General features: G+C 44.5%; 1 protein-coding gene across 2 annotated transcripts in view; it reads left to right on the top strand.

The window, feature by feature from the left end:
- ARHGEF9 (Cdc42 guanine nucleotide exchange factor 9) overlaps window positions 1-20,316 on the top strand; it is a 270,682-nt gene that overhangs the window by 10,241 nt on the left and 240,125 nt on the right. For both annotated transcript variants that reach the window (XM_034781031.1, XM_034781030.1), the window contains exons 2-3: window positions 824-971; window positions 4,486-4,595. In XM_034781031.1, coding sequence (XP_034636922.1) covers window positions 824-971; window positions 4,486-4,595 — 258 coding nt within the window. The remainder of the gene's footprint in view (window positions 1-823; window positions 972-4,485; window positions 4,596-20,316) is intronic.

Below are 20,316 nucleotides of genomic sequence, written 5' to 3'. Positions count from 1 at the left end.
ACAGTACTCAGAATAACTCAGCTAGGGTATTGCTGGAACTGCTTTGGCTCTCTCAGTCTTAAGTGTCGTTCTGTGTTATTAGTAAAGTTAGCTGAGCGTGTGCTTTTTAAAAAAAAAAAAAAAAAAAAAGTGATATCTGTAATTAAAACAAATTATAGAGTAAGAGGCAAGATAGCCAGTCCTGGGAGCTGATGTTTTCCTCTTTAACCATAGCACGCGCAGAGACCGTGCAAACTCCTCACACTGCTCCCTGACTGTGTGCCTCCTCCGGCTTTGGAGGAGTCATGTCCCAGTACATTGTTGTTCACTTTCCATGCCATTCAATTATTGACCTCTCTGAGTTAATGTGGATTGTGGTAGTGGTGATTACTGTGACACATCAATATGGGAACTAGACTGAGATAACAAACTACTTATTTCAGGTAGGCCAACAAAGTACAACCAGGAAGGAACAACATTCGACCACTAATGACCTTGGGTCTAACTTTCAAAAGTGCTCAAGAGACTTAAGAGCCTATGTCCCATTGACTTATGCTCCTAAATGACTTGTATGCTTTTTTGAAAATTTTATCCCTGGATCCGAGTTCAAGCTAGTGACCTACTAGAAATGAAAGCTGATACTATACAGAGATGATCAGGAAGTCTAAATCTTTCTATTGAAAACAATTAAGTGGTCACAGATTTGTTTGGCCCATTTAGGGTGTATTACAGTGAGCTTAATGTCTTGGAGAAAGGCATGAGTCATGCCATTGCACTAATTGAGTCTGACCTTTGTCAAACTATAGGCAATAATATTCCTACTCCACAATTTTTTTCTTTCCAGCCCCTGTCTCACCCTCTTCATCCATCACCACAAGCACCTCCTTTCAAAATCCTGTTGGACAGATGTCGCTCCTTACCCCTTTCGCAAAGCACTCCGATGGGGCTGGACCAACTGGGCTGGAGGAGGCGGATGTTGCTGAGCACTGGTGGTGAGTCACCTTTCATTTGACTACTTAGGGTTGGTCTACACTGGGCGGGGGATCGATCCAAGATACTCAACTTCAGCTACGCAAATAGCGTAGCTGAAGTCGAAGTATCTTGGATTGAATTACCTGGGGTCCACACGGCGCAGGATCGACGGCTGCGGCTCCCCCGTCGACTGCACTACCGCCGCTCGCTCTGGTGGAGTTCCGGAATCTACGGTGAGCGCGTTCGGGGATCGATATATCACGTCTTAACGAGACACAATATATCGATCCCGGATAAATCGATTGCTACCCGCCGAAACGGCGGGTAGTGAAGACATACCCTCAGACTTGCCTTTCAACCAAAGCAGCAAGGGAAGCATTGGGCTAGGGACTAGGAGAGATGGTCTGGAATTACATTTGTATTCGTTATAAATCTGGAACTTGGGGGAACAGGTTGCCATAGCCACAAGCTGTAGAGAGTTTAACCCTGATGAATTAGGATCTTCATGTGTATTGCAAATAATGGGTCTTTACCCTCTTTAATTCCTGTCCCCAGATTTTCATTTCCCAACAGGGAGATGGATGATGCTCTGAAGTGTAAAAACCTTTTAGCAACCTGTGATTTGGGTTTTCACCTCACTTGCTGTACATGGTGATTTCTTCCCAGTTCTGTGTCCTGGACAGTTTTGTGTAATTTAGTAATCTCTTTGTAAATATTGCCATTTGAGAAGATGAATGATTAGCTAAATTTTCTCAGAGATCCAGGTGGGAGGTTTGTTTGGTAATGTGACATCAGAAGGAAAAGCTTTTTTCCAATCTGGATCTTCTTTCTGATCAAGAGGGAAGAGAATATCAGAAACCTGAGTACAATCTAGTATGCTGTGAAATAGTTGGCCAAGGAAATTGGTACAAGTTCTATCTCCAAACTACTCTGGAGAAAACATAAGACTGGCCATAGTGGGTCAGATCGATGGTTTAGCTAGCCCAGTATCCTGTCTTCCAACAGTGGCCAAGGCCAGTGCTTCAGAGGGAATGAACAGAACAGGCCATCATCGAGTATCCATCCCCTGTCATATACTTCCATGAGAGAATGTACTGCAGGGAGATGAGCTGATGATCTAATAGGTGTCTTCAATGTCCAACCTCCCTGATTAGGAAGAATGACATATAGAGTATGGAGGTTCTTTCCTAAGGGGTCAATATTACTAATACCTGAACATTAGGATTTCTTGTTCTTGGTATGTCCAGGTCAAGAATACCAGCCATGTAGATACATCCAAATATGCCACTCATTGAAACCAAGTGTTAATGGATGGTGGCAGCACAGCAGGTATGAGAAGCACCAGTGGTGAAAGGGTGAAGCAGCTGCTTACTAAAATGAATGTTATTCTGTACTGATACGTTTCTAGTGTGTGGGTGGAAGTGGATAAGCCTTATTAAGAATGCAAGTGTTACAGAATCTGCATGTTGCCTCTTTAGTCTTGTATCATCCTTTAGTTATAATTAGTCCTCACACTGCAGCTTGGTTTGTTTTTTGTTTGTTTGAGAGACTAGAAAGAGAAACATGCACTGCTAAAAATAATAGCAGGCTGACTATGTCAGTACTGCATTTAGGAAATAGGTTTCAGTGCAATCTCTCTCTTTCTCCCAGTAATGCTGGAAGAAAATCCGGTTCCCTGTCCAAGCAGCCCTGAATGCAATTCCATAACTAGAGATGGGTCTGAGACAGAACCCAAGATCTAATCATCTCCAAGTCTGGATCCTGATCTGGAGCAAAACTTTAGTTGGGTATGGGATTGGATCCATGGGTATGAATTTCATGGTTAGCTTATCACTGGGAATCAGAACAAAACGCCATGTTTTAACGCCCCTGAATGATTATGAAGTACTCTGAGATCCTCACATGAATGGCACAGTAGAAGCACAGCATGGAAGTATGATAAGAGATGTGTAGGATCAGTAGTCAGTAGGTCTTCATTTAATGTGCTATAGAGTAAACCACACCTCCAGGCTTGCCATTGGAAGGATCCTGTCTGCATGGGGAGCAGTTCATCGCTAAAACTTGTATTATAAGGTCTAGCTGATTCTGTCTACCAGATGCTGTTAGCTTCCAAACTGTATCGCTACCCACTGCACATAGAGCCATTGTAAGGTAGAGGTGAAATTGATCTGCAGAGTTCAGATCCAGGCTTGTATCTCCACTTTCCCAAAGCTCAGGAGTACTTGGATACAGGGTTTCAGCTCATCCTGTCACTGGCCAGTTTCACAGTCTGGAGCTGATATTTTAGATCTGGGATTTTGGTTTGGGCCCATCCCTGAGTCATACAGCCATCCTAGGTTAGCACTGAGTGCAACTGCTGTCTGGACTTAGGGTTGGAAAGAGGGAAATCAGTGTTATACATCTCTCAGGCAAATTTTCCGGAATTCAGCTCTTTCCTTCCTGAAAGGGCTGACAGACCCCAGGGGAAGCGAATGAACACTCAGGCACGCATGCTGTCTGTGCTCTGCTCAAGCCACGTGTGGCCTGCTGACTCAGGAGCCTGCATTAGCAGCAGCTGCAGACCTACGTGTGGTGCCTTTCTACAGCTCATCTCTCCCCATGGATATCACTCCAGGCAAGCATTGTGTGAAGGGTGGACTGGCGGAAGTGATTCAAACCAAATCATGGGCAATCTGAGAGGGAAATAGACCTCTCTAAACTAGAGCAAAGGCTTCTGCCCAGAACTGTGCCATACCCATCGGGTGGGGGTTAGGAGGAAGAGCTGGGTTCATGCTTGATTAGAACAATATAGCTGAATTTAATAAAAGGTAAGTTATGCTTAAATCATCTCCTCCTAGTTCATCTGTATCTCCTTAATAGCCAGCTGCACCTTCAGGTCTAGAATCCTCAGGGGGTGCTCAGTTGTCTATAGGGCCAAGTTCAGACTTGGTGTAAGTGGGTGCAAATCCATTGAAGTGCAATTGTTTCCATGGGTGGACTGGCCTAGGATGCTTGGGATGATGAAAACATCCTAGCTTCTCTGGTACTTTGCCTTTTAATGGCCTGTTCTTGATTTGCGTAGATTAAAGGAGCAGTTACCACTTCAAGGTGTCTCATGTTGCAGACCACCAAGGCTGGGAACCCCAGATTTCCAAAGATGTATAAGAAGTGTTTTAGAACTTATGGTCCTTGAGATACCAGACCTTTAATAACAATGTATTCAGATTATATTCTTCCTGTGCTTGTGGAATAGCATCCTGGCCTGTGATCCAGCGTGTCTGCCTACGCCAGATCTGAATTTGGGCCTGAGCTCTTAAGTGATGTCTGAATTTTCACAGCATCCAAATTAGGATACTTTTCTTCCATCTCAAGAGTATGAATTAGGCACTGAAATAAATTTTCTACTTTTTTATTTTTTTTAGAAAAAAGTAAAGCTTGAAGGAGTATTTTCACACTGTCTTGTTTCTTTCATTCAAAACAGCCCTCACCCCACAGACTGAGTCAGAACATGGTGTTTATCCTTTAATTCCTTTTTGTGTGGATTTTGTCCTGCAGCTGAGAATGACCTGGGTTCAAAGACTCTGGAGGTACGCAGAGATGGCAGGAATGGTGGAAGTAGATGGAAGCCCCTGAAGCCTGGAGCTGAACAGCTGCTAGTCAATAAAGTAAGGCATTGTTTGAAATATGTTTTTACCTGCTCTAGTGCTGGCATTTGTCTGGTGCGTACTTAGCTTTATAATCTGACAATATGCTTTAGTAAAAGCTTCCAGAATCCAGAACACAGTTTCTGTAGCAGCAGATTTTTTTTTTTTTGTAATTAGTGTGGATTATTTTATGGCAATATAAAGATTGTAGCATTAACCTTTTTTGCCCAGTTTAGTTCCCATCGGATATAAATCAGAGGTATTACAACCTAACACGGGGCCTGGGCCCTCCCTTCCTTTTGGCTGAATATTCCTCGCAGATGGGGGGAAACTGTGTAATTTCAAATTGTCTGTAGTTTTATTACCGTATGTCCTTTGGCTTCATTATTGTCGCTATCTCTGTGACATATTTATGTGTCTATTCTTTCCAAAGTGTTTTGCAAATACAGATGACATCCAGATGCTTTTCCTTTTGACAGTGTAATCTCCAAACTCACTAGTGAAACCCACTGGGGTTGTGGGGACTAGTCTGGATCTTTGTCTTGGAGCTAGAAAGTTGTAGGCACCTATCAAAGAAAATTAGCAAAGAACTGTGCCAGCATTCCCCGATCTGCATATCACCGCATCTCCAGGCTCAGAATTCTCTTGGGAGCTGCCTCATGCTATGTCTTTGCTTTCTGGGAGTCAGGTTCACTACATGATACTCTTTGTGACACTTGTCTTTCCTGAGCCTGGCTCTGGGAGGAAGCCCTTCATTGGGAGCTGAAGGTGGCCAGCACATCTCATGAGCGGGTCTTGGTTTGCCTTAATCATGAGCCAGCTACATTGCTAATCCTCTATGTACTGTACATTGAATGATTTCCCAGCTGGTGTCGGGAGGGGAAGCTGCTTTTTGCTGATCAGATGGGAGATTCAGAAATAGCTTTAGACAATATGTAAGCAAATCAATTTAGGACCAGAATCAATCTGGTTCTTGCTTATGTTTGCCATGGTGGGGAGTAGGGTAGCTGGAGCTTTCCTCCACGAGCTTTCTGCTGTGTTCAGGCAGGATGCACTTCCATTGCTGTATTGCTGATTGTACTGTGTGTACTCTGATGTCTCACTGATTTCAGCATGATGCTCGTGTGGATGACCGCAGCAAAGAAGAGCTTTTGGAAAACAAGCAAAAAAAGAGTTAATTTACCACTCTAAGGGCTTTCTTTTGCAGTGGAGTGAGCAAAGGATGGGCCAGCACCCATGAACACTAGATTTCCCAGTGGGACCAAGGAGGGAATTACACTACTGACCATTTACAAGGGACCCTGTTTTCACGCTATTTCCAGCCCAGATTTTGAGAGAGAGTGTGAGGGAGATGTTGACCTGTAGTGGCAGGGCCCCAAAAGAGGATAAAGCAACCTTGTACTAGTGTTTGCCTATAGAGTCATGAAAGCTTTGGGTACTAGTCTGAGTGCCCCAGTTACGTCTGCTGTCACAACACATGAATTCTTTACACCGGGAAGTTCAGGTGTTTGGGTAAATAGCTGAATACTTGAGTACTGATCCAAACCGAGCCCACTCTTGCGTGTTGCCTGTTGCTATTTTCCCCATAGCTGCTGCCACTGCTGCCTCCCTGCTGTGTCTGTACAATTTTATTATGCCTTTACGTAATTGCCCTTCTTTAGCTGATCAGCTGCCTTTATGAAACATGATCTTTAAAGAGGACCCTGCTGCTTTATGTCTGGTGTTCGTGATAGAAATGGTTCACTGGTGATAACTCATGTTGACTACTCTGATTCCCTTGTTTTGGATGGGTTCTGCAGCTTTCACTGAACACACAGGGAAGGGTTATTGGCATTTAGGAGTCACTGTTAGCCCACGAAAGCTTATGCCCAAATAAATTTGTTAGTCTCGAAGGTGCCACAAGGACTCCTCATTGTTTTTGCTGATACAGCCTAACACGGCTACCACTCTGAAACCTGTTAGCTTTGTGCCTTGACTGCCACCTTCAATTACTTCTCTATTTAGTGGGCTGAAATATAATCCACAGAGAAGAATCACATTCATTTAACCAAGAGTCAGATCAAGATGGTCAGCCCTTAATTTCTGCTCGCATCCCTTGGGATTACAATCTCTTCCCAGAGGGGTAATTCTGTAAGGAGATCCTTCCACGTTGCTAGACAGCATATCTTTGGCATTAATTGGATGCAGAGTGTACATGGAGCTGAAAGTCTCTGCCAGGTTACGAATACACACAAATCAAGAATAGAAGCATGAGCTGGTAGTAAAAGCACAGAGGTGGGCGTTAGGACACAGCTCTGTTCTATCCCTGACTCTGACATTAACTCACTATGTGACTTTGGTTAAGTCACTTCACCTACCTGTGCCTCAACTTCCCTGTCTTTATGATTAGGATAATAAGGGTTTCCTACCTCATGTGTGTGTGTTTTATGGCTTAATTTGTTAAATCTGTACAGGCTGGGAGGCTCAATTGAGGGACAAACTATTATTGTAATTGGAGGGCCAAAAAACCTGAAAACTCTTTTCTTCCCATAGTTTGTGGCTGTTTGGCCTATTACAGAGGCAGCCACAAAGCTCAGATCTGGATTAGAACTTCATGTGGTGTCCAGAGTTGCTAGATTTGTTACAGAGGTGTGAAGATAAGCTCCCTGTCCCAAGGAATTTATAATCTAAATAATTTAGAAACCTGTTGTTTAGATTCAATGTTTTGGTGTGAGCTCCACTCTAATTATTGCAGCAAGCAGCACTAACCCTACCTGGTGGTGAGAGTTTTGTCACACCTTCCACCTAAAGCATGTGAAATATACACAGCTGTGAGATTCACTAACTGAAAAGCTTTTGAACAAACCTAGGGCTGATTCATGGTCTTGATGCAAAACCCTGCAGTTTCAAATGATTTTCTTGCGGCATTTCCAGGTGTGAAAGCTACAGGGCATGACCTTTATGGATATGGCTACACTGTAATTAAAAACCCGCGGCTGGTCCATGCCAGCTGACTCGGTCTCACGGGGCTCAGGCTGTGGGGCTGGTTCTTTGCAGTGCAGACTTACGGGCTGATTCTGTGAGGTGAGAGGTGATTCCGGGCTGTCGGACTGATTCTGCGAGGTGGGAGGTGATTCCGGGCTGTCGGACTGATTCTGTGAGGTGGGAGGTGATTCTGTGAGGTCTGAGACCCTGGGCTGCATCTCAACCCCAGAAGGCCTCAGTGTTGTGAAACAGGCTCGGAGCCCCGCAAGCCTCAGTCAGCCGGCACAGGGCAGCCGTGGGTTTTTAATTGCAGTGTAGACATACAGGTTCACTGATCTTTTTAGTTACATAGGGTAAGTAAATCCCCCAAGTATCCTTGTCATTCAGTGGCCCAGTGTCATGACAGAGGAGGAATCCCTCACCCTCTTCAGGGGGCAGCAGGGGCTGGGAATGTGGTGGAGGGAGCATGCTCAGATACCAGAGATACAGAAAGGGAGAACCCCCCTCTTGGTTATATTAAGTGACATCCATCCCTTGGCTGACACATAAGTTAGCATTGATGGATTTTGGCGCAAACAGAACCTCTGTCAGTGAATTAATGCCACTTGGGATGTGCCACTTGGTGATGTGCACACTGGACTCAAAACTGCCAGCTACTAACAATTTGCCATCTTGATAAAATGAGCCAACACCAACAGAGCTATTGTCTGTGCTCTGGAGCCAGCCAAGTGTTGAATAAAGAAGAGCAACAATATTTATGGGGAGCTGCTGTTATAGATAGCGATATATTCTGTTGTATGATACTCAAGCCCTATCAGAGAACACCATCAGCTGTATTATATGATATACCACATTACCATATTCAGGAGCTGGCTCTGAATGATGCATGCCCGTGGTCAGCCAAGTTTAATAAATCAAACTTTCTTAACCTATTAAGAACAGCCCTGCATTTAGCAGCCTTGGTATTTGTCATTGTTGTGATAATACACATTCCTAGTGTGACACTGTGGGTAGGTCTACACTTACCCGGTAGTTCGGCGGCGAGCGATCGAACTTCCGGGTTTGACTTATTGCGTCTTGTCTGGACACGATAAGTCGAACCCAGAAGTGCTCGCCGTCAACTGCGGTACTCCAGCTAGACGAGAGGAGTACCGTGGAGTCGACGGGGGAGCCTGCCTGCCGCGTGTGGACCGAGGTAAGATCGAACTAAGGTACTTCGAACTTCAGCTACGTTATTCACGTAGCTGAAGTTGCGTACCTTAGTTCGATTTAGGGGGTTAGTGTAGACCAAGCCTGAGATTCTGTTGCTACAGTTCTATCTCTAACATGCTGTAGCACAGAAGGTTAGAGAGATTTACCAGGAAGACTTAGACCTCATTTTAAAAAAATACCTCTTCCAAACATTACTATTAATTGTCCTGCAATAGCATTTATATGCTGGAAAGGCATAATGAGTGGGGTTCCGCAGGTGTCTGTTTTGGGACCAGCTCTGTTCAATATCTTCATTAACGACTTAGATATTGGCATAGAAAGTACGCTTATTAAGTTTGCGGATGATACCAAACTGGGAGGGATTGCAACTGCTTTGGAGGACAGGGTCATTATTCAAAATGATCTGGACAAATTGGAGAAATGGTCTGAGTTAAACAGGATGAAGTTTAACAAAGACAAATGCAAAGTGCTCCACTTAGGAAAAAAAAAGCAGTTTCACACATACAGAATGGGAAGAGACTATCTAGGAAGGAGTACGGCAGAAAGGGATCTAGGGGTTATAGTGGACCACAAGCTAAATATGAGTCAACAGTGTGATGCTGTTGCAAAAAAAGCAAACATGATTCTGGGATATATTAACAGGTGTGTTGTGAGCAAGACACGAGAAGTCATTCTTCCGCTCTACTCTGCTCTGGTTAGGCCTCAGCTGGAGTATTGTGTCCAGTTCTGGACACCGCATTTCAAGGAAGATGTGGAGAAATTGGAAAGGGTCCATAGAAGAGCAACAAGAATGATTAAAGGTCTTGAGAACATGACCTATGAAGGAAGGCTGAAAGAATTGGGTTTGTTTAGTTTGGAAAAGAGAAGACTGAGAGGGTACATGATAGCAGTTTTCAGGTATCTAAAAGGGTGTCATAAGGAGGAGGGAGAAAACTTGTTTACCTTAGCCTCTAAGGATAGAACAAGAAGCAATGGGCTTAAACTGCAGCAAGGGAGGTCTAGGTTGGACATTAGGAAAAAGTTCCTAACTGTCAAGGTGGTTAAACACTGGAATAAATTGCCTAGGGAGGTTGTGGAATCTCCATTTCTGGAGATATTTAAGAGTAGGTTAGATAAATGTCTTTCAGGGATGGTCTAGATAGTATTTGGTCCTGCCATGGGCAGGGGACTGGACTCGATGACCTCCCGAGGTCCCTTCCAGTCCTAGAATCTATGAATAGGCTCTCATCAAAAATCAGTGCCCCATTCTGCTAGGCACTGTGCACACTCAAAAGAAGAGAGTCTGTATCCCAAACAATCTGAGGAAACAGCCCTGTTTCTGGTAGGTAACTAGAGAGCCATGCCGAAAGTGGATTAAAATGAAAAACTTGGCACCCTACCCCTAAACTTTCATCTCAAGTCATGCAAAAAACATTTCTGAGGTCCAGGAAAGCTTGGTTAAGAAGCTTTCCCATCCAGCTGAATGACATAAAGATGAGATTCTGGTGCTGGAAAGGTTAATGGACCTTTGAACTTCCTTTTGATGAGCAAAGAGACCTGCCTGCCAGGGTCAGAAGCAGAAGTGACAGAATATTGTGTTGTGAGAACTGCTAGCCCAAGAGACGCAGATAACTCAGAGAAACAACTTTAGAGTGCTAATCAAAACACCTACTGAGATTTGCTCATCACTGCAATTAGGCAGCTTGTCACTTAGGCTGAGTTACAGGGAATAGCCAGGTGTGCAAAAGCTGATCAGGGTTTATAAATCAGATCCACTGAGTTAAAGGAGGTAAGAGTGGGATTTACAAACACAGATCACAATGGCACCATTTCAAAGCCTATCCATCTCTCATCTCCTGAGCTCAGAGCTGCAGGGTGTAAAATCAAATCCGGGCTAGCCAGAAAATCTTGGCAAGATTTGTAAATCTGAATTAAGATTTGCAGGGTTTGGATCTCTCTTGTCAATCCATTTATTTGCAGCCACAGACCAAATGGATTGTTTAAAAAGTCAGGTGGCTGGAAAGGGTGGTAAATCAAAACCACAGGCCCAGTTCTGGAAGAAACTATGCCTAGTTTCCATGCTGTGAATGGCAGTTTTTCAGTTAGAGAGCAAGAGGCCAGGTCAATGTAACATCGGCATTAGTAGCACCAGTATTATCTTGGTCCTTGGAGGAATGGGGGCAGTGCCAGAGAAATTAATGAATGTCACTGCAGGCCGTCGAGGGCACAGTGCTGATAGTGAGCGGTGGCCCCGGAACCCCAAGAGGCTGCGGTGTGCAAAGTGCAGGTTTTTGAAAATAGGGCTGCACTTCTCTGCATTTTAAAAACACTGAGTGTGTCGTTTGGGTAGGAGAATGACCTCTCTTACATCTGGGTTATAAGCCAGTTAAGTGCTAAGTGCCTTGTCCAAAGCTGACTGAAGTCAGTGAACACGCTCCCATTCACAAGTCTGCCAAGTGTCACACACGTGTCTGGCAACCTGTCTGGATCCTTGTGCATCAGTAGGGATTCCCTTGTAGTTGCTACTCCCAGCAGCCAAGCAGCCTCCCCTCTCCTTGCTCCCTCTGTTGTGTCTGTGCAGGGAAAGAACAGGCAGAGGAGGCGGTGGCTGCTGGTGGGGACAGAAGATGAGTTGGCTCTCTCCCTCCCCCCCACTCCCTACCTAGCTTCGGGTGTCCTTTCCCCAGAGCGCCCAGTACCCCCCTCCCCCCATGCACTGCCGTGGCAAGGGGAATGTTTGTAAGGCTGGAATCACTCAGAACTCCAGGCTGGGGTAGGAAAGACTTGTTGGGCTAGATCCACACAGGTATTTAGATGGCTAAACCCCAGACTTAGGCGCCTAAGTCTCAGTTTTAGGCTTCACTGCAATCCACAGAACTGCTGTCAAAGTCTGTAGGTGCCTAAATTCACTCAGTGCCAAACTGTCAGTGTAAAAGTTCCCTCGACACTGAGGTTTTTTGCGTTAGGGCATGTGCACGTGCACTGCTGCCTCCTTCTAGGTGGCCAGACGCCTATCTCCTGCCTAGCCTCAGAGCAATCCCCGAACCGGCGGGAGAGGATAAGGTGGAGAAGTGCCTGTCTCACGTGTGGGGCCTGATCCGGTAGGTGTGAGCAAGGCTGCCTAATGGGTCAGGTCCCATTTAAAATCTGGCCAGAGAAGTTGTTAGTGGCCATCTTATAATTCTTAGCTCTGTGGTTAGATGACTCTCCTTGGATGTGGGAGACCCAGAGTCTAGTCCTCCTGCTCTAGCCACTCTTTAATTATTTATCCACAGTGGAACAGCGGTAACAGGAGGGACTGAGAACATCCCCAGTGTTTAGACCCCGTTCAAATCCTTTCTCCCTCTCTCGCAGAGTGGGGACTGGAACAGGGGGTCTCTCACCTCTCAGGTGAGGATGGGGTGAGCAAACAAGGCCCAGGAGGTGTTAAGGATCTTTCCCCGGCGCTCACAGGGAAACAGTGGGGGGGAATGGAACCCAGGTCCTCCGAGTCCCATGTCTTGTCCATAAGGCTATTCACCTGCCTGAATTGTACCTGGCAGTCAGAAGAGGGGGTGTCAAGGGGATTTAACTACACTTTTCTGAATCTTCACTAATTAGTGAGATTTGTATTCTGTGGGCACAGGTTCAGGTCAGTCCTTCCTTTGCTGGAACTGCTTCATCCTGAATCTCTAATGCCAGCTGTATTTTAGTACCCTGGTCTTGCCCAGCTCCCTACTCCTTCCTGTCGGCCTGTGATGCATCCTAATAAAAAGGATTAAAGCACAATCTTTTGTGCCAGGCAGAGCTGCGGTGTGCGTATTTAAGTTGGAAATCTTGCCATCTGCATTAGGGCCAGTTTCTTTCTTGTCCCCTGTGCTAGTAGCAGGGAGTATGCAGACCTGCTGCAAAAAGGTGTTGAATATTCACAAAGGCTTGCTTTTCTCTGACAAGCAACCTATTTCTGGAGGCAGGAAGGGGTCTGTAATGGCAGTGATGGTGTACATGTGAGCCAGATCCCTTATGTGAAGCAATCCCAGGCTCCCCAAAGTTAATTCTATACCAGGAAATTCAACCAAAGTGCTCTCTCCAGGAGAATGGAATGAAGGGAGGGTTGATCTGGGTTTTCTCCCAGTGACACCATGCAGCCATAGCCAGGAGCTCTGCTTGGTATTCCACACCAGCTCTGTTGCTCTCTATTTTTATCTCCTAGTGCAGTGCTGAGTGAGCATTTCATTTTGTGGAGATCTTTTCTGTTTACTGTTTGAAATGTGTCCCACACCGTATTTCTCTTGCCTTACTAATTTCAGGGAGAATAGATCATTAACTGCTGCATTTTGACACGGGAGCTGTAGCTAATCATGATGATAGTCGATCGCCTTCTGTCCATATGACTAGGCTGACAGAAAAGCATGGAGTCCCATGGATTTGTCTGTGCTAATTAGTTTAAATATCAGTGCACCAATGCACTCAGAGATTTATTTGTATGCGTGGAGGAAAGCCAGGAAAATGTATCCTCTCTAATCTCTCTCTTCCCTGGCTCTAAATATTCAATCATTTTGCAGCCAGGGAATGTCTGCTTTGTATATTTTTTTCTGTGGTTTACATTATCACTTGTTAAACCTATTATGAAGTACTATTTGCCACAGTTTTAAGACGTTTGTATGGTTTCCCCAGTACCCTCTTTCTCATTCAACTCCAGGAGCTTCCTAAATGTATCCGTGACTATATTTTGCTTTCCAGTTCTGCAAGACCCATTTGTGTGTGCATACATGTAGTGTGCATAGCGTCGTGTGACATCACTAGATCGCACAGGAGGTGGGGTAATCGTCAGTAAACCTAACTTGACAGACCTTGACATAACTAATACTGAACTCCATGAATGGTTAACTCGGCTGCTGTTGAATGCCCACCATACATATGCCTGTGGAGAGAGCAGTTCTAAAGTCCCTGGTGAGCAGTGAAACTGTAGAATTGTGCAGCCTTCTAGGGATCTGAGGGCTAATGCTTCCAATCCATGGTGGCATATGAACTGAGCAGAGTGCGAGATACACTGTATGAATATATGTGGCTTGCAGTGAACTTGCTCATCGCCAAACTAGCTGTGAATGGACCACCCTTACCCTGAATTTACAAACTGGTGGCTGAGATGGGTGCAATTCCAACTACACTACCTGCTGATTGCTTCTACCAGCTGGACAACAGTGTCTGAATGTTTATCCTGCTCAGGGCATTTTGTCTCTCTTAAAAGTTATTTCTAACAAAGCATTGGGTTTCTGTGTAGAGCAGTGATGGATGGCACTGGGGTGGAGCCTGGGCCTTGTCTGCTCGAGGGCTTCCACTAATGGCGTGCTGATGGAGCTGTCTCAGGCTACGTCTACACTACAAAATGATGTGTACCTAACTTACATCGGCATACAGCCACCGCAGTTACTAAATCGCTTGTGTGTGTGTGTGCGCGCAAGCTTGGCTCCTTGTGTTGGCGGTGCACGTCCTCACCAGGAGCGCTTGTATCAATTGTATTGTCAATGTGGGGCAGTGTAGTTAGCCTCCTGAAGGCCAATAACAGTTGACATAAGCAACTCAGTGTCTACACTGACACTGTGTCAACCTAACTACATTGACCATGACTCCACGCCGCTTGGGGAGGTGGTGTTACTAAATCGGCCTAGAGAGGCACTGATGTTGGCAGAAGCCAAATTTAAGTGAAGACACTTCTGCAGCTAGGTTGAGGTAAAGCAGCTTTCGTCGACCTAACTGTGAGTGTAGATCAGGCCGCAATGATAATGCAATGGTGGGAGAGTTCCCCAAAACCGCTAGGGGTAGACAACGATCAAGTGAGTGGCTTGAAATGGAGAGGCAGTTGGTCTTGGACTGTGGATTCCTGGTTGTTCTGGACTGCAGAGAAGAGATATTTGCACTTCAATGCTTGAATCAAGAAGTTCTTGGCCTCCAGGTGATAGCCTTCATAATACTTTAGAAAGTTAGGTGCTCCCTGAGAAACTGCAGATGGAACTGCCTGCTGCCAGACCATAAGCACGTGGCTTATGATGATCTTGCATAATCAGCCCTCATGTAGTTCAAAGCAAAATCTCCTTTCTCTCTGCTTCCCAGAATCTTACCTCTGGTATGAGAGCATTGTCCCCTGCAGCTCCCAGCTCCTGGAATGGCCTTTCTGGGCATCACCCGCTTATTAGCACACTGTCTCATCCAATTTCAGCTGAGAAAGGGTCTTTTCTTTCTCATTTACAGCTCTTGGTTTCTCTTTGCTTGTGCTGTAATTCATTATTTAACTCTGTCACTGGGTTGTTTCGCTCTGGGATATGGTTTGTATGAAAGAGGCTATATTATAAACCCTGCTGGCACTTTGCTTGGCAGCAATGTATGCTCTGTGTGCTTTGCGCTTTCCCAGCACACTGTTCTCGGTAAACCAAACTCTGCATTAGGTGTAGCATGAAAAATCTCTGTGTAAACATTCTGACAAATGCTATTGTAGTACTAAGCAACAGCTATTTTGGTAGCTCAAGGCCACTGTAATTACACCTGGGTTTAACTAAAGAGAGAATTCAATTTGGGGGGATAGGCGAAATTACAAATATTCACAAGTCACAGCTTCAAGGTCCCTTCTCCTGTGGCTGTTAAGATTCTGAGATCTCTCAAATGCTGCAGAAACCAGTGGTAATTATGTCTGTAGAATACATCATGGGATCAGGCACTGTGACCAAAAGACATCATAGTGAGCTGTCTAGAATATGCATGTATGCACACCAGTGTCATCTGGTGGATGGAATCTGTATTGCTTAATGGTGTGTCATAGGCCTGATAACTAAGGGAGATCCTCCTTGGGCTTTAGTGGTAGAGGCCTGCGGTGATAATTGGGTCAACAAATTTACCCTAATTGTGAGCTTAGTTATAAAAAGTACATAAAAGTTTTATAAGATGTTACAATAACCTACAATAACAGATGTTGATGGAAAGTAGGTCATGTTGCTTTCAATAATGAATGTTATAAACAGGTGAAAGAGAACCAGACAAAATTAGTCTAAACCAAAAGGCCATGTTGATAGTTCTTGAAACATACGTTGAAATCATGCTTGGTAAAAACAGAAACTATAGAACCGGAAATTAATGAACCAAAATTGCTTTGTCAGATATTAGGCCTAACTGGTGGATGCAATAATTAGGGGATGGGCTATGCCAGCCGTCAACCCTTTGTGGGTCCTTGAAGAAAGAGGCTTTGGGTGGAGACTATGGAAGAACAGACAGAAGCTACTGGCGTGAGCTTCACCAGTATAGCTGCCACCTGCACTGTTTGCTGGGAACAATAGCTCCAGCCCAGCTTAGCTAGCTTCCTTTCTTTTACCCAAAAGACAGTTATTGCCATCTTTGGTACCACCTAAGAGACTGTCAAGTCAAGGGGGGGTTTCCTTCTAAAACTCTCTCCAGCTAAAGGGAAAGGGAACAAGGGATGTTGTTAAAATGAAAGCCTGACTTTCCACTTTACATTTCAAATGCTTTAACTGTTTTTCTTTCATTTTGGCATCTTTAGTAAAAGGTTAAAAGGATTTTTAATGGTGTGATTGCCATGGTTCTAAGCAGGCTGAGGTCTTTGTATACCAAACCCTGAGCCTTGTTTAACATTGTTTAATGTTGGACACTGACTGGTTTATAAAAACAACAAGGAGTCCGGTGGCACCTTAAAGACTAACAGATTTATTTGGGCATAAGCTTTCGTGGGTTAAAAAAAACACTTCTTCAGATGCATGGATCCCCCGAAAGCTTATGCCCAAATAAATCTGTTAGTCTTTAAGGTGCCACCGGACTCCTTGTTGTTTTTGTGGATACAGACTAAAACGGCTACCCCCTGATACTTGACTGGGTTATATTAACCTATTTGGGCCCCTCTATTCCATCAAAATTAATACAACAGGTCTATCTCTTTTTGGAGCAGAAGGACCTAGGTCTGTCCCTGCTGTTGTACTGAAGCTCTGAGGGGACACAGTATGCAGCACAGTGATAAGACCAAGGATTTATTAAGGTGCTTCTTCTTGAGGGGAGGTTTTGTAACCATCCCCTCACACCTCCCTCAAACCCGATGAAATTCATCTGACTTGAAGGATCTGTTACAGACTAAAACCTCAGGTCAGGTTTGACAAATGTCAGGAATGTGGTCCAAATCTTAAAGGATCTCTCGCTGGAACTGTGGCACAAAGCCTGTGAAAACTTGTTGTTTCACCAGGTGAGAATTAGCAGTTTTGGTTGCGTTTAACTCTGAAGCTGAAATTGTGACTTGGATTGAGTGCTCACCCCACACAATGTCCATGCTTTGCACAGTTCTAACTTGAACCAGGGGATAATGCCAGAGATGTATAATGTGGCTTTACAGCAGGATTGGTCTTGGCCTATCAAATATGTATTGTCAAGTATTTAAAGGATGTTAACACTGCAGAAGGAGTGCATATAAAGATCAATGTGATGAAACGGCAAAGGAAAACTTGGAATGAATATCAGAGAAACTTTCCTTTATGGTAAAATCAAACAGCGTGAAATAATCTCCTAAATGAAGCAATGACAGTTCCACTTGCCTGATTTATAAATGAACAGGCAACAATCCTCCTGTTGTCCCCCAGGGATGGAATAATTCCCCAATTAATTAATTAATTAACACCTTGCAGAGGTGTTAATGGCCTCCTTCATTTATAATAGTCTCTTGCAACACATGTTAACTGTTTTGTTTATAGAACAGGAGTACTTGTGGCACCTTAGAGACTAACAAATTTATTAGAGCAAAAGCTTTCATTGCATCCGAAGAAGTGGGCTGTAACCCACGAAAGCTTTTGCTCTAATAAATTTGTTAATCTCTAAGGTGCCACAAGTACTCCTGTTCTTTTTGCGGATACAGACTAACACAGCTGCTACTCTGAAACCTGTTTTGTTTATCAGTCTGTTCCACCCTGTATGTAGCTGTGATACTATGAGTACCTTTCCCAGACCTGGAGAAGAACTCTGGGGAGCTGGAAAGCTTGTCTGTCTCACCAACAGAAGTTGGTCCAATAAAAGATATTACCTCACCCACCCTGTATCTCTCTTATTTCCCCAACTGTTTTTTTCCCATCAATAATTTCTAGGAGTCTGTATTGTTGTGTTGTCCAAAAATCTTTGGAGTCATCAGGGTTGTTAGAGACTAAATAATGGCCTATTGCAATCCAGTGCCATCCTTTAGCTTTTGCCAGCAGCAAATATCACCTGGGCACCTTCATCATGATGCAAGAAAATGCTTCCAAGCAGCCTTGTTGACAGGAGTTGTGAGGATTTAAGGGAAAGCAAAACCGTTTCAAGCTGTCATGCTGCATTAATGTCCATCGGCTCAAACAGCTCCAGGGAGATGAGTTCAGGAGAGAGCTGCAGAAGCAAGCAGGAAGAACCAATTGGTAGGCGGCTGTCATAATTGCCCGAATCCTTTGGCATGGGTCAAGGGAGGTACTTATTGGTGGGGAGGAGGAGTGACGTGATTGGGCCAGTGACATGACTGGGACTTTGGATTTGAGTCTTGGATAAATTCCTGAATGTTCTTCCTCTTCATTACCCTGCAATACCCAGCCATCATGGATTGATGATTTCTGTTCATCTTGGGTGAAAGTCCCCCCATCTTCCCAGCACCAGTACAAGACCTAGGCACTATTGAAGACCTATTCTGAAAGGTTTCGATGGGACTTAAGTGGTACATAGGGCTTGAGCTGCTCCTTGCTCAAGAATGAATTTCATCCCAGTGAGGAAAATGTGAGGATGGGCAAGTAGTATGGTGCTGTGTCTATTCCTGATAAAACATGTTTATGAAAATCTACATGGGAATTCAGTGTGGTCTTTGAGCATCTGGTGACTTGTTGCTTTGCTGATGTCACCAAACTGTGGGCGCCCCGCAAATGAAGTTCTCTGCTGCTCTCTCTGATTTGGTAAGCGATCAAGAAGAGCTCAAGCAAAACAATTAGTGAGAGTTGAAATAATTCCCAAGTCAAATGCAAGTTTGTGCTTGGGGAGGCATAGAGACCTGGATGCCAAGCGAAGTAGGTTCCCAGAAAACAAAGATAGCCTTAGTACTAACTGATTCCCCTTTCCCTCCCACAAAAACCTTCTGGAGCCAGCAACAAATAACCTAAATCAATATTCTCTGCATTTTGAATATCGTTTTGCTCTTTATTGATTTAAATATAAACTTTCAGGTGACTTCGTCCTTCGAATGGGGAATAAGCAGGCCCCCATTGAGACGAGGTTGAAGTATGTGGTTGGCTTCTGAAGGGGGCTTGACATGCTGCAAATGTACTTGATCTCTGACATATTTGTATGGGAAAGTGGCAAGCTGAAGTCAATGCTAGCATAATGATGGGAAATGACTGAACAGAATAGCAAGCGGTGTTGCTTCAGGTATGTTCCCAGCGATGGCTGGACGACTGGTTGCCTCTCTGTAACTGTTCTTTACGTAGGCAGACTAGAGCTAGACAACGCCCTCACTTGTCCTAGCAATGCAAATAAATAAATTAAAAGAAAAATTGAGCTGCGAATGTGGTTGACAATTCACTGATCTATTGATATTCTGTTCCCTGCTACTCCAGCCACTAGCTGCTATGCCAACCTGAAATGTTAAGTGCCTTTTCCAAATGTATTCCTGACCTCTTGGCTAACTATTCTTTGCAGTGAGGAGTTGGGAACCATCTTGAGTCTTCTATGCCAGGGGTTGGAACCATTTAAAAGTTTAGAAATGGCTGCTTGGGGCCAACCAAAACTTTTTTAAGATTTCCCACTGGAAGAGACCTGGTCAGCTCTGTCGTCCATGGTAATGAAAATGGTGCCGTTGATGGCACTGAACAGAAATGGGACAATGCCAAAGGAAAATGCTTGTGTCATGGATTTGCCATTGGCTCCCAGATAGTCAAATATAGGGACTGTTGGCTAGCTGACTTCAGCTCTCCTGATGATATAGGAAAGCTGGTCCCAGGCAAGAGAAGGCTTTCAAATCCACATCAACACCCTGAACTGCAGTGAAAATGATTAAGAAGCAGGTGTTTTCTTTGGAGAGCTAGCATACTATTGCTGTCTCCCTCAGAACTACTGAGCAGTATGTCACCGTGTAGTTTTCCCTGTAATTGCATAATATGGGCACAAGATGCCTAATTTCCTTGCTACTACACAACAGTGTAATCAAATGACCAAAATTGTAAGTAAAAAGCATGAGAGCATTGTGTCACGATGCAGTGTAAGATAAAAGCACTTCCAGAACCTCCTCCTATCGACTGACAGTCTAACGCTTAGAGCAGTTAGTTCTTTCTTGGCGTGGAATTAATCCCTACCTTGTGCATCTCTGGAGACCCTACTGACAGTGGATTTGATAGGGGGCCTTGTGGACATGACATTAGCTGGTAGCGTTCTTGAATCCACTGACTATGCCATGTCACTAAAGCCTAAGCATAAACTGAAGTGAAACCTTGATGAGTCCTTTTAATTTTGTGTGCAGGGGATGGGTGGAGGTGGGCAGGCAGGAGGGAGGAAGAAAGAGGTGGAACATCTCAAGGGCATAGCAATGAATCACTTTGTACCCAGTCTCCTTTTCACA

The sequence above is a fragment of the Trachemys scripta genome, chromosome 9 (genome assembly GCF_013100865.1).
Source record: "Trachemys scripta elegans isolate TJP31775 chromosome 9, CAS_Tse_1.0, whole genome shotgun sequence".
In the NCBI taxonomy this organism is placed as follows: domain Eukaryota; kingdom Metazoa; phylum Chordata; order Testudines; family Emydidae; genus Trachemys; species Trachemys scripta.
This window is presented reverse-complemented; position numbering and strand designations above follow the sequence as displayed.